Source organism: Fistularia commersonii, chromosome 30 (genome assembly GCF_037954325.1).
Source record: "Fistularia commersonii isolate RoL2024-O1a breed Wild chromosome 30, RoL_Fcom_v1.0, whole genome shotgun sequence".
NCBI lineage: Eukaryota > Metazoa > Chordata > Actinopteri > Syngnathiformes > Fistulariidae > Fistularia > Fistularia commersonii.
This window is the reverse complement of record NC_141313.1, coordinates 8,007,034-8,022,513: the sequence shown is the minus strand read 5'-3', so window position 1 is coordinate 8,022,513 and position 15,480 is coordinate 8,007,034. Positions and strand designations below refer to the sequence as shown.

Genomic DNA, 15,480 nt, shown 5'->3' with positions numbered 1-15,480 from the left:
GCACACGCGTGTGTGTGTGTGTGTGTGAGAGCGGTGTGTGGCACTGACTGAGTCCTTAACAAGTGTTACATAACATTGACCTTGTGAGCAGGCTCGCTGGGAAACAGCAGCAGGAGAAAGAGAGAGAGAGAGAGAGTATGACAGAGTGTGTGAAAGAGGGAAAAGAAGAGATGACAACACTTTCACAGCTTTGCGCACTTTTTTCAAGCGTTATTTGTAAGCCTAGACCTCTTGGATTGTCTTCTTCAGAAAAGACAATGATTGAAGAGGTTGTAAATAGACACCTCTGTACCAAAAAGAATGGGACTCTTCGGCACCCACTGCGCAAACCTATGTCAGCCCCTGGGCATTCCCAGCCGTCCTGGGAGGAATGTGGGGGTAACAGTGCACAGTGGCCGCTTAGCTGCCGGCGTGCACGCTGCATCCCACCGTCACTCAGGAATGAAACCGGAGGATTATTGTGCTCCATCACTTGAGGCAGTAACTCCCTGGCCTCTGACTAGGAGCTGCTGACTCTCATCCCGGCCGCTTTGCACTTGGTGTCATAAACTGCCCCTGAGGGGCCGGGGGAAGCTAGAGGTCATGTGGTGGGGCCCGCAGGGCCACATCCACAAGAAACAGTGGAGTGATCCTGAAATAAAAATGATGTAGCAATGTGCAGGAGATCATGATAGGGTGATTGTAACTGGCGCTATTGAACATTATTGTCCTCATGAGTGCCAACAGAGGTTGAGTAATCATGCTTCACTTTGTCCACACGTGTTGTGGCCGGTGGACTCACTATCATTGTCAGGATGAATGAGAGTGAATGGTTGCATGTTTCCATATGACATGTGAATGACACCATGAACAGGTTTGTATCTATATAAAGAATGAGGGAGAGAATAATTGCATGTCTCTATATGTGGCCCTGTGATTGACTGCTGACCAGTCCAGGGTGAAACCTGCCTAGTGTTGTGGACACCATCCTCCACAGTGAGCGTGACGGCAGGATAGAGGGTATATAGAATAAATGAATTTATTATCTAAAATCATCTCCGCGGGGTTGGGATGGCACGGCGGGCACAGCGATCGTTCCTGGAGCCGAACATTTCCGATTTGATTCCCGCCATCTCCTCGTGTGTTGAAGTGTTGTTGAGCAAGACACCGAACCCCTTACTGCTCCCCTCGCTGCTGCTAGACAGCATGTCAACTGCTCATGGTTCATCCATGATGGGCTGCATGCAGAGAACGAAATTTCCCGCAAGGGATTAATAAAGTATAATAAATTCAAATAAAAATTATTCCACAGTGAGCTGTAGAGCTGTAATGTGTCTGATATTTCTACTCTATTGGAGAACATTTGGTACTTTGAAACTAAACAGGGTAAATGTTTCCGTATCAGGACGCCCCCCCCCCCCCCCCCCCCCCAAAAAAAAAAAAAACGCCTTGCTGTGAACTTGACAGACGATTCTACAAATAATGACGTCTGGAAGCGTTGGGTTTATATTTGTAGATCGGGATTAGGGGCCAATCTTATGGCAGGTTGATTGAATCAGGCCTTCCGTCATCCTCCTGTCCTAAGCCCCTTGGTGCTTTCAGGAAGCGAGAGATAAAGGGATTTGGGCTCTCCGAGATTTGCAGTGAGACTTTTTATACTCCCCCCCACCCCCTCCACATACACACATGCACGCACGCACACACACACACATGCACACCTCCACTTCAAACCCCAGCTGCTGAACAGATTGTTTTCTTCCAGGGCCTCGAGGCAACGGCTCACAATATGTTTCTCAAATGACTGCTTTCAGCACATCTGACGTGTCCTTTTTAAACACAGCCTTTCCGTGTGTTTGCCGATGTGATGTTACGTCGGAGCCGTCGCATCTCGCCAAATCTGTTTGTCTCCCTCCGTGTTCGACCCTCCCACCGACAACGTGTATCAGGTCTGAGCAGAGTCGCCGTATTAAATCCAATTTGCAGCCACTTCTGGGATGACGTAGCGGAGCATCCAGATTAACTTCCGCATCCTGGGGAGAGTTCGCGATGAGCCCGTGCCCATTCAATTTTTTCCTCCGTTCAACGGATTTGTCCTCAAAATTAACGTCCAAGAGGCATTCCTGCAATCGGAGGGTTGGGGGTTCAATCCCGGGCTCCTCCTGTTTGCACGTTACAGTGTCCTTGAGCAAAACACTGAAGCCCGAGTTGCTACCGATGGCCTGGTTAGCGCCTTGCATGGCGGCTCTGCTGCCATCGCTGTGTGTGTGTGTGTGTTTTGTGAAAGGATGAATGGAATTCCAATGTAAAGCAGTGTATAATACATGTCAGATCATGAGATTTACAATGAGGTTTAGGCACAAAAGTGATAAAAAACATGAAATGTAAAAGTGTTTAGGGAGCCACTCACATGACTCTTGAGCTGTAAATCCCCCCAAAAACAATCTGAGATTTCACTGAGGAAGGAAGACATATTATAGTTTAATAAATCCATTGTCATGAGAAAGGATACCTTTTCTAACTGCTATGTTCCCGGGTTTGGGCTTCAAATCTAAGACTCTTTTACGCACATCCATCGGGAGATTTGAAGGGGGTGACAATGTACTGATCCTGTCACCTTGCAGAGAATAGTTTGAATTTACTTAACTGCTCTAACCATTAAAATATGTTCTGCCAGTCTTTGCAGAGACCTGATGCCGCCCCTTTATCTTTATCTCTACCAACCTTCAAATGGAATCAATGGCGGCAAACTCAGGCTTGGAGAATTATTTCCCACAGTAACGCTGACAATAAGAACCCGCTGGCAATGATATGTTCGAGACACGGTTCACTGTGTGGGAATAACTCAGACGTGAAGCACTGTGGTGTTTGTGGACGTCGACTGCAGCATGAATACGCACCGTCAATCCCCAAACCCAAAGTGTTGGTTTCACTGTAAGGTGAAAATGTTTTGATTGACCGCTCGCTCTGCCGGATGTTTGCGCGCTCTCACCTCGGAGAACCTCTGAACGTCTTGCGTGAGGGTCCCCACGCGGCTCCAGTTGTAGTAATTGAGGAACTTGACCACGGCGGGGTTCACAGCGTTGTCCGACGGGACGGTGCGGAAGAAGTTCGGGTACTTTTTCTTGTCCGCCAGGACCGGCGTTGTTGCCGCGAAGGACAGCTGGGAATGACAAGAGAGGCGGCGACGTTAGAAACAAACACGCGGGGTCACGGAAGCGGCTCAGAGCAACGCATCCGAACGGCGGAGCTTAAAGCAGCTGAAAGACAAACATCAAACCAAAATAATTTCTGACCAGATTGGGGACAAGGGGGAGGAGGTCACACACACACACACACACACACACCGGTTGATCGTCTGTAGTCCACAGAGAAGACATTTCCTCTTTCAAATTACTGGAAATGTCAGCGACACACACCTTCAAAGTGTAACTGTAAATAGACCTGTGCTCCGCTGAAGTGGTGACCCTTGTACACGTAACCTTTTCGAGCCGGCACCCCACCGTGCCCGCAAGTGCATGTATGAGTGTGTGTGTGTGTGTGTGTGTGTGAGTCGCCATCCGTATGTTTTAGAGGAGGTTCTCTTCTTCGCCTGCGGATTATATCGTCTACTCCCAACCTGGAATTACACGCGTTAACCTTGCATTGTCTTCGTAATCCCCTAATTCTGTTGACAACAGTCTTGTTACGTGCGGCTGATACCTCTCGTAAAGTTACACAAAACTTTAAAGTTGATGTGAGGCTGCAGCCGCAGGAAAACGGGTCAACCCAACTTGATCCTTTTAAATGATCAACGATCAATTGATATTGCAGAAGGATCCGTGTGAAAATGAGTTATGATATTGCATGGTGCTACACTTCCTGTCTTTACACACACACACACAAACACACACCCACACACTGATTGTTCTATTTCCCAACTTTCATTTCAATTCTAATCAAGTTTCGCCACCTCTCTTTCCACTTTGTTATACTTTTACAACAATAGGTCACTAATTACCTCCAGAGGAAAAGAAAATGCTATAATTAATTTTTATATTAAGATTATAATTTGCAAGCGTGTGCATCTCACGGCATGACATCGAGGCTGCGGCGGAACAGATTACGATCTGTCTTCATTTGACTCATTTGTGTGTGTCGTAATCACGAGCAAACGCCAGAGAACGAACTCTTATTTTCTTCTTGACGTGACTCACAACGTCCCGCCTTTCCCGATTTACTTGCGCGCCAGGAGCATCTGCATTCCACACGGACTTAATATCTGGAAGGTGCCGAATGCTTCGGCCCGGAAGCTCCACGGCTACCTCGCAGCCGAGGCGAGATAATAAGACGCGGCGCTCTATTTTCAGTGTCCTATCTGTGTTAATTTAAGCAGCGATATGAATCAGGGCAGGGTTAATTACATACTTTGTAGAGATTAAGCAGAAGTTGCGATTCATGATAGCGATCAACACAAGGATATTATAATTCTGACTGAGACCAAGAGGTACACTAGTAGATTTCCTAAAAGTGTGCTGAAGCCTTGAGGAGTTCAAGCACCTCCTAACTTTAACTCTGATCTCCTCATTAAGACTCTGTCGACTTCTGAGCGACTTCGCCGTTCATTAATCACGCCACTGCCGGTGTGAACGGGCGGCCATCGGAAACCCAGGTACCTCGGACAAAAGCTCCGCAGAGAGGGGATTTCACTTCGAACCGCAAATGTAAGCATACATTTTTGCTAGTATACAGCAACCCTGCATCCTAACCTACCCTTTGAGCAACTGAACATGATTTTTTTCGTTTCAGTTTTTTTCAACTGTGACAACACTTTTGCACGGATTAGTAATAAAGTGGTGGTGATAAAGGAGCTTACATTTATCTATCTTGACTATTTATCCTGGTCTGGAGCCAGTCGCCCCTGGAGGTGAGCGAGAAGCAACATCTCAACTTATACTTAACTTAGCGCTAAGCTAGGAGGCATATTTTATGATGGACTTCTCTCGTTCCTCCCACTCTTCCCATCCTTGTCTTCCCTTATTCATGATAGTAACCTCAAATCATGCCTGGGCTGTTATTTTGCAGATCCCCAAGCAGCATTGCTTGATCTTCAGCAGGGTTCCTCCCAGGTGCCCACCATTGTCATCCTATCATGTCAGCTATTACCCTGTGACTGTTCGCACACTACTGTTAATATTAGTAAGAGATCATTTGTGCCTGTCCTTTCCAACTCACAACCCCAACAGTCCTTCTTTCTCGCTCTCTTTCTTGACTCTCCAACCGGTCGAGGCAGAAGGCCGCCCACATTGAGCTGGGATCTGTCCAAGATCTCCGCACTGGGAAAAAGGCAGTGTGTATTCGCAGGTGTCACCGAGTGCTAGCTCATGGGGGAACGTTGTGTTTCTGTAGAGTGTTGTCTAGACCTTTTCCACATGGAAACTATCATCACACAACCATGTCCAACCATGATTTGGCACCATGTTATAAAATCTGACTCGACAACTAACCGGTCAGTAGACCACAAAATTACATATTTTACACTCATTCACTTTGAACTTTGATCAACCTGCTGTGTATAAGTGAAAACTATTTTTTCGTAATCTTCTTCTTTTGGGCTGTTCCCGTTAGGGGTCGCCAGGGCTAATTACCTGCCTCCATCAAACCATCTCCTCTGCATTCTCTTCTCTCACATCATGGCCTCTTTCACCACATCCATTGATCTCCATCTTGCTCAAGGCCTCCTGGAAAATTCTGTCCATTTCAGATCAAAATATTTGTTTCATCAAATATACATCTGGTCAACAAAATCCTTTGCGCAACACCGAACAGTAGGGTGACGTTGCGTTGCAGAAATCAAAAACTTCACTACTGCATTACTGACACTAGCATAACTACCTCAAGTAACCAACGTTGTTGGGAGGAAACTCATTCCCTTTTGCATTTTAAGGAGAATAAAAAGCAGCAACTTGAAGATTTCCAGATTCACATGGCTGCCGCCTGAAAATCTGCCAGGTGTGTTTGTTACGTTCACCGTCGGTTTTTATAACACATTCATTTGAAAGAGATTATCTTCTTCATTCAAACCCGTCGGGGGAAGTCTGCCCGCTGCTTCACCACCTTCTAAACAAACTGGCGGAGGTCTGTGTTCACACACCGCGGGGAGAGCTCTTACAACATGGATCGCCGCCATCCATTGTATAGGAAGGGATGCCGTTATGTAACAAACAGAACTAAACCTAAAAGAACCCAACACTTCAAGCAGTCTTTCTTCTACTGAGCCAATACTCTTTGCTACTCCCACACTGGGAGACGCTCCTGCTGATCCCTAATTAGGGATCGATATGAATGATTTTCTCAATTTGAACGCACTCAGGAGAGAGGGTGGTGCGAAGAAGCGCCGGGGATGCTGAACCCCACCTCGGTAACACTGCTTCATCTACAGCAGGAGCCTGTTGAGTGATAATAGTTTTGATATTAGAGCGTGCTGATATTTGGGAGAGTAGAAAAGCAATAGAATAGATTACATAAACAAATCCCATCTGACAGAAATCATTGTTAGCACTGGTTCCGCCTCATAGCAAGAAGGTCCAATTCCAACAGGGGGGTCTTTCTGTATTGAGTCTCCATGTTTTTAGCATGGGCTTCCTCTGTGCGCTACGGTTTCCTCTACCAGTCCAAAGCATGCAGTGGGTTCATTGGTGACCCTAAATTTTAGAGTGAGCAAATGATTGCATGTCTCTATTTGTGGCCCCGCTACAAACTGCCATTTCCAGGGTGAACCCTGCCTCTCGCCAAGTGACAGCTGGGGTTCCCCGACCCAGCCAGTATAGATAATGAATGAGTGAATTCATGTTTTGCGAGCAATTATGAATTGCATAAAGACATTGATGACTATCTCATTACAAAAGTCTGTGAGTGTGTGTGTGTGTGTGTGTGTGTGTGTGTATGTGTGTGTGTGTGTGAGTACAAACGTTGTTATTGGCTTCTTGTGTTCTCATTCAGTTTATTACCTGATAGTATTTTCTATTTTATTCAGAGGCTTGTCATTTACAGGGGTGTTTATAGTCTGCTTTTGATTAATAGCGTTCTGTTTCAGTTGCTTTCACTTTGCAAGTCAATATCGTTGGTAAATAATCTGTCGGTTTTGAAGACCATCCTTGATGCAACGCCTGGGCTCAGTTAGGGTTGCACATGTGAAAGCGGTGATTTACTGAATCCTGACAGAACACTGTCAGATTTACATCCCATCCATACACATTGCCTCTTAAAATGAAGCGATCCTCATGTGTGCCGGGGCCCCGTAAACTGCCCCCTTCCACACACGTGCGCAGTAAAACCGTCTAAAATCACGTTCCCGGCATCCCAAGTCCAGACGTTCAACATGTGATTGAAGCCCTGCAGAACACACACGAGTCACCATTCTCCCAGGATCAAACTAGATGTCCATTTAAATTATGCCTCTGTCAGACCTATTTATATATAGATATAGCTAGCTATGCATGAACGCATGTAGTTACCTATAACTTGGGTTGGGAGGCTGCATTTTCTTGCACATTACATGTCAATCTATCTATCTATCTATCTATCTATCTATTTATCTATCTATCTATGGATGACCATCAGCTGTGCCTTTATGATATTCAAATCACTGTCGAAGATGTTCTTAATTTATTAGTGCTTTTTTCAACAACAACCACAACAGCAAAGGTGTTGTCATCTTAACGGATCAGTTGTCCTGGTTGTTTTTCCTGGTGACGTTACATCATCTTATGTGCGGGGAAAAGTTATTCATATCATGTTTGATGATGTGATGAACAGGAGTGCCGTTTTGTGTGTATTTCCACCCCGAAAGGAGATATTTGGCTACTCGGATGAATAAACGCTCCATCTGGTCATGACAATATAATGGTCTAATGAGCGACACTGGGCCGGCAGAAGCGTTCCACCTGTTATCTAAGTGAGAGACATATTAGACACTCACAGTGTTGTTTGTGTGCACCTACTGAATCCAATAATACTGAAATAAAATTCTGACATCACCAATGAGTCTATCAACGAGGCAGCCAGGGCTTTCTTTTATTTTTTTTTTTCATTCGAGATGAGAGCACTCCGTTGTATTATTTAACTCGGGACCGTCTTTTCTTAAGAAGCGGACAAAAATAATTCAAAGGATGGAGGCGCTACGGTACATGCGATGTCCACACACACACAGATCACGCACAGGTTCAGGCACATTTATTCCCAGAGTGTCGCACAAGATATCTCTCTGGAACACACAAAGTACGGCAGCCTCTCCGCGCCCGTCTTAATTAGAACTCACATCTCACTACAAGGTCAGAGAAGCTCTCCGCCGTATGAAACGGGATCTGCCTCGCCACGGCGAGACAAACACCTCTTTACGGTGACTTTCGATGAATTGCCGATGCGAATGTCAGCGCGAGCTGTTCGAACATTCGCTTCACACGTGCCCTTGGACACGGAGTGAGAGAAGGGTCCGTTTGAGCGGGAGAGAGAGCGAGAGCAAAGTGACGCTGAGCTTACCGGGCGTAATAGGATGTTTCAGATTCCATGATCTTTTTCTGGAGGGAGATCCCGACTCATATTAGTCGAAAAAGCTCACAGTGATGAAGAGATAAAGCATGAATTCCTGCTACATCTGCTGTGTGATGTTGTGGGCCGATGCTAATGCGCCATCATTATCTCAATTTTCTATTTCATCCTGAACACCCCTTCGCCTGCAGTGAGCCTAACACTGAATCAAACTAAAATATCTGAATCGTAATTGCACTGAATTACACATGCATTATGAGTAGGTTATCCCCAGGTTTTCTGGTTTCCTCCCACAGCAGAAAAACACGCGGGAGTTTCATCAGAAAACCAAAATTGGCCGGACGTGTAAATGAGAGAGTGAATGTCTCTTTATATAGACCCTGTGATCAAACAGCCAAAGTGAACCCTGCCTCTCGCAAGAAGACAGCTGGGATGGGATCCAGTCCCCCAGCGCCACTCTGACTTTGGGATAAGTGGTATAGATAATAAATGAGTTATATTCTGGATTAAAATACTCTTCCAGGGTACATATTGTGCTGCAGATATTTCGTTGACACACCGAGTTCTGCAGAACCAAGTGACATGCTAGAGCTGTGCACCCCAGTACCCCGACTGGCATCTTTTTGAATTAAAGTGGATGTTGAGTTTGCGGGGATGTTTTAATGAAGAGGTACCAATGTCAAGAATGTTTAAAAATCTTAGTAAATGCGATACAATGAGAACTTGAAGTCGACAAATCAGCCGACGCAGGCAGGGAGCTAGTTTTCTTGACCTCACCCACACTGATGGAGCTAATGTGATCTTTAAATGGACATATGCCGAATATTTCCTCAAAGCCCACAACTCAGGCATACCAGGCACACATTGACAGGATTGGAAGTGTTTTTGTAATTACTGCCAGAGGGGCCAAACCAAAGTTCTGCTCCGCAGGATTAAGACCTTGTTGTAAGTCACCTTTGTGAGGGGAAGAGGAAAAAATCCCTTTTCTTCAGGCATACACTATAATCCATGATTGTTTAAAGCCCTTCTTACTTACATCTATTGCAAAATGTCTATTTATATCTTTCGTAATATACTGCACCTGCTTGATTCGGCTTTAGATTGAGAATCGATGGTGCATAAATCAAGAAAGAGCGAGCCTTGCAACCTTCCCTATCATGAGCACTTTCCAAGAGAAATGAGGAAGACGCGGGAGTGCGTCTAATCACCCTGATGGATCTGATGGCATTGATTGGTCCTCGCGGAGCTGCTTTGCAACAGGATCCGCTGCTGCTAATTGTGCGGTTGGCCTCTGAATAATGAAGTGGCGATCACGGAGACGCCAGATAAAGATGAAGGGAAGGCAAACACCTAATCTCTTTTGGCGTGAGTATCTCAACATGAGGTGTGATGTCAGTGACTTTAGTGTTTTAATATTAAGTCATTTTGCTTATACACCGCCAAATCACAACGCAGCAGGTCTGGAGGACACACTTTAAAATGATTGACAGAAACGCCACGTACCCCTGTGAGCAAGCACCTGGCAACAGGGGCGAGGGAAATGCTGTCCTTTACCGGGAAGATCCCAGCTCACTGCGGGCGGCCTTCTGCCTTGACCGGTTGGCGTCGAAAGAGAGTCGGAGGGGACGATAGAAACCGAGAAGGTGGTAGAGACGGAGGTGGTGTGAGGGTTGGGAGGCTCGGCTATACTGATGTATCCTCAACACAAAGATCCAGACCCCGGTGGAACTGGCCTACGAGGTATTTGAAATGAAGCCGATCCTTCCGGCAGTTCCAGCGAAAGAAGACAAATGACCACCTGGCCGATAGGAAACACTGGGTAATTAGCCCACAAACATTTATCAAGAATTCGCTATGAATATGGATGCGTTTGCTGGGAAAGCGAGATAACTGTTTCAAAAGTGCGCATCCAGAGTTCCACATTTGAGAGTTAATTCGAGGCAACTTGAGCGAGTTATAAAACAGCGAAGGAAAGGTTTCGTGAACTCAAGGGATTGAATCAAAAAGACTTCAAACAGCCAAACCCACCAATGCCTATTATCTCTGCTTTGCGCCCACAACACAGCACAACAGAGCAAAGGCCCGTCCCTCCTGCTGCAGCTCGGCGCGGACGCCGCTCGGTAATAACGCCGCTGCTGATCAGGAAACACTGAGGTGGTCCTGGGGTTTATTCAATATTCAAGAGAGACATTTGGCGCACCGTGGAAGTGCCCAGCTGGAGAGGCAGCAGTCGGGGAGAGGCTTTGGACGTCACGGCGACCACATACAGAAGTCATTAACACCCGGATGGAGGAGGGAGCGGAAGATGAATTCTGCAGGAAGCCGGCGGAGGAACCGACTGTGGACCGCCTGTGATAAAGGAGTCCCAAATGGGGGTGGAAAGACAACGGAGGAAAGGATGCAGACAAAGAGATCGGGGAAAAAAAGGACACAAGTGAACCCGTCTTCCAGTGTTATGTGGTTAAGTCGCCTTAACCAGTGTGCCGCAGTCGACGTGGGTCACGCCACTGTTTGTAAGCAAGCGTAAGGGCGGGCGGCATGTTGATTCTGCGAGCGTTAAAAACAGTGCAAAGCGTGGTCTCCGAGGACAGCAATGGGAGAGGGAGCACATTACGGGCGGGTTGAAGAAGAGTTCATCAACGCGGCAAATCTACTTTTCTCGGTATTTTGAGTTAAATGAAAATGGTCTTTCTGATGGATTTCCCCCCAAAGGGAAACCAGGTAATAACACAGGGAGAGAAGACGACGTCCTCGGGTTAATACCGAGCTCAGAGTGATGGGGGATAATTCAGCATTGTAAATGCGCGCATCTATAGACAAGAAGTGTGTGCGTGCAAAGAGCAGCATCTCCAGATTAACACAAATTAAGGGCTGATGTCAAATACTGCTGATAAATGAATGAATGGGTAAATGGATGAATGAATAACAATTTTTTTTTTTTTCTTTTTGAAAACAGCACGAATTTCATTAGATGACAGATGGATTCCAAAGAATGGCAAAATGTTAGATAGGCTGAGATGTGTTTGCAGGTATTAGATTACATTATTATTATGTTTGTTTGTTTAGAAGTTTAAGGACACTGTACAATTACATTAAGCACAGAAGCAGAGATGTTTGTACCAGATTGTAGCTCATAGCTAATTTCCATCTATAATCCTGGACAATACAAATATAAAACTGTACAAAATAGACAATATATATAAAATATACAGATAGGCAATGAAATAACTATACAATATATAAACAGGCAATAAAATATGTATTTTGCAAGTTGAAAGTGCTATTGTTGTGATATTATTACTTTGGTCATCTAGGGGCCATTAGATGTTACCCAGAAGGGCAAAATACCCATCTGGCATTGTTAGTGTGAGCATGTTTGGTGCTCCAGAATCCAATTTTTAACGGCCTGTTATTTATATTTATTATTTATACATTGTATAGATATATCTTATCTTGTACTCTGTTGGGGCCAATCACAGCTGTCATTGGTGAGAGGTTGGGTTCAGCCTGGAACGGCTGCCAGTCAGTCACGGGACACACAACCATTCACTCTCCCATTCACAGGTCTGGACAATTTCTCCAGTGAACCTCTTGTGAACTGTGGGAGGATACCGGAGAACCCGGAGGAACCTACCGTAAACTACATAGGGAAGGGTGCCGCGTCGGGATCGAACCGAACCAGAGACCCTGTTGCTGTGAGGCAGAAGCACTAACCATGTACCGCTGTCCTGCCTAATAGTCCTTTTTTTTTTTAAAAAAAAAAAGAGCAGAATATAATTCTGGGAAATGTCAGTGATCTATCTGATCCCTGTGGTAATATAGGACCAATGCTTGTCTGGGCCTTGTCAACCCAAAACTCCATGAAGAAAACAAGCATCGAAGAATATGACGACTCCTCGTTTTGCGTTCAGACGTGACATTGATGCATTGCATTGGCGTCCCTCACTCCTCAGACGTTGTTGTGATTGCAAATCTGAAGCCTACTGAGCTGACATACTGAGAGGTTATCCAATCGCTTTAGCTTGTGATTTGGATGTCATCATTTCATTAATTGAAGAATTAATGACACGCAACACCAATCAAACAGTGTATTGGGATGCGTATTTGACAACTGCTGCAGTAACAGTATGAACATATCTCTAAGAATACTGGCTCTTTAGGCCACGGACGAGATTCTGGAAGCAATTTTTTTTTTCGTTTCCTTTTGCAATCAAAGTTAAGTGGCGTTGATCGGTCACGGCTCTGCTCAGGTAAACGGGCCGTGTGAGAATGAAAGAGGCATAACACATCGACCGTGATGCATCTGAAGCGGTCCACGCATATTTAACTTCTTAGTTGGTTGTTAGCAACAATCCATGCTTTCATAGATTCTGACCGACTGCATTTTGGAGCCTCAAGTTTGTTCATGAATTATACATGAGAGAAAGTCTTGGCTGGAGATCTGCTGACTTAACCAGAAGCCTGACGTGTCGGACCCCGAGTCCGTTCGTTGCCAGCGGGCTCGAGGATCGACCAAATACCAACATCGACCGACTCGGGGTGAATTGGATGTTTGCTAATCGGACAGGTCGTCACTCCTCCTGCCGTCACTCCTCCTTTAACGAAGGCTTCTTTCGCACGAGATTCAAATTTGTTACTTGGCCGGTTTGGTTTTCCTGTGACACAAAGTCTCCTGCGAGTAGCTGACTGTCAAGAAAGGTTGCCAGTGGTGTTTCACCTTTATCAGAAGTCTGAGCGCAGACAACCAGAGAGCACATTGATGCTACTTTATTTAAAAAAGGTGTTTTAAGGCACTCAGGTGTTGAAATTGGTGAATGACTATGCGACAGACGTAGTAAAATGATTGAATCCCCCTTTTTACCTTTGCTGGTTCCCTTTATTTTATTTGCATTCTCCTTTTTATCCTGTCATTTGTTTTCTCTTTAATGGTTTAATTCCTTGAGAAGTGGTCAGGTTTTGACATAAGCCTTGAAAAGCCGTCTTATTTTCCCTTCCTCAACACTTAATGAAATATCAATTTGCATTGTGTACTCTGCTTGCTTTCAAATCTGCAAAAAAAAAACAAAAACAAAAAAAAAAACAATGGATTTTCTTTGCAAGCTAAAATAATCAACCGGATTTCATTTAGCGCACTGCTCCAGATGGGCATCCATGTTTTAAAGAATTCTGGAAATGTTATGATAACATTATACAAAGTAATAGTAGTAGTATATGCAATTTAGACCATCTAAAAACATCTCTTATTCCAATTTGTTTATTAAATCTTTGATTTTGCCATTTCATTTTGATCTGTTCATGCACAGACTTTTATTACTCAACGCTTAGCTTGTCATTCCACTGTGTTACGCTTTGCAGCCACGTTCAATAAAGAATAAACAGAGACACATACGCTAATAATATGAGAAGCATGCACTTTTCATTGGACAGTGATCGTATGCTCTCAAAGACATAGGCACACACCCACCCACGCCTGGGCGCTCTCTCTCTCACACACACACACACACACACACACACACACACAAATACATCTCATCCTTCCAAATGGCTGAAAGCTATTTGAGATGAGATACATTAGCCATTTATATTCATGCAAGTGTGTGTAGGTGTGTATGTGTACGCGTGTGTGTGTGTGTGTCCAAGCAGAAGTGAGCGGAGAGCAGGAAAATCTCATAAATGTAGATGCATGAAAAAGCCAGTGTAATTACCATGAAGGAACTTGACATGTTTTTTTTGACATGAGGGAATTAACATACAAATTCAGATTGAAGAGAGGTAAAAAAACGACTATTACCTCATAATAATAAATAGTTTTAAATAATACTTTTACAATAACCAATGAGATTGAACTGTAAAATGGTGGGATATGAGTGATGTGTCTTATACACACATACACATGCAGGAACAACCCGACGTTAATTAAAACTGTAATGAAGTAAATAACTGCACTGAAGAATTTGAATTTGAGCAACTTTTTCTAAGGTGAGAGCGCCAACCACAGCGCCACAGCTATTTAATGAACTCTTAAAAAGGTTCAGTCTTACAAACTGCCTGCAAGCCATCAACATGTCAGCCTTTCAGTTTTTTTGGGCCCGACGCATCCGATTAGTTTGATGAACGGCGGCGCCCACCGATGAAATTGTGATTGACGCGCCGCTGCCTCTGAGGTCCCATGGAAAAACAGCGTTTCGGCCATTACACAAGCAACAACGCTGTGATCAAATTTTATGAAACAAAAGCCAGACTCCCGTTCCCCTTGGAAACCCCGGCAGGTAAAGACCTGAACAGATATCCTTCCAATCTTTTCCACAAGAAAAGTAGCCGTTCAGCTCTGAATCGCAGATATTGCGAATTCTCCTTTGTCCTCCGCTCTTTCGTGCTACCTTGAGCTTGTTCTCGCACTTCGCATGCTCAGGCAAACACCCCCGCACTTTGCATTCAACTTCTGCTGGCATTGGCGACAGAAGATCTCTCCATTCACTTTTATCTATTTAAAATTTGAAGACTATATAACAAATACAATGTTTTGTTCATATAAGTGATTCATTTATATTCCTACCAAACCAATAACACGCTGAATAGAATGTATAATATTATCTTACAGCGTGGAACAGCAGGGAGAGCTTTTATCAATCATCTCTCTCTCTCTCTCTCACACACACACACACACACACACACACACACATAGAATAACTGGCCTCTGGAAAGATGAGTGATGTGGCTGTCACCTCCTCCATAACAGCTTCTGGCCCGCTGCAGCCTCTGATCTAACATGTCAATCATGCTGCAGCTAATGCCAACGTGCACACACCTACCCGCACACGCTCGCTGACTGATGTTCGGTTTATGCTCGATAGCTTCGCCCAACGCCCCTACTCATCACTCCTATCTCGGGTCAATCGCCTGGACCGGGCCACCTTCATCCATCCTCTCACATCCTTCACACCAGTGTTTGGCTTCTCTGAGGGAGACGTTTTG

General features: G+C 44.9%; 1 protein-coding gene across 1 annotated transcript in view; it reads right to left on the bottom strand.

Annotated features, from left to right (window-relative positions):
- Positions 1-15,480, bottom strand: part of gabbr2 (gamma-aminobutyric acid (GABA) B receptor, 2) — a 203,711-nt gene that overhangs the window by 92,334 nt on the left and 95,897 nt on the right. Inside the window, exon 3 of the mRNA XM_086177580.1 lies at positions 2,969-3,139. Within this exon, the coding sequence (XP_086033706.1) occupies positions 2,969-3,139 (171 nt within the window). The remainder of the gene's footprint in view (positions 1-2,968; positions 3,140-15,480) is intronic.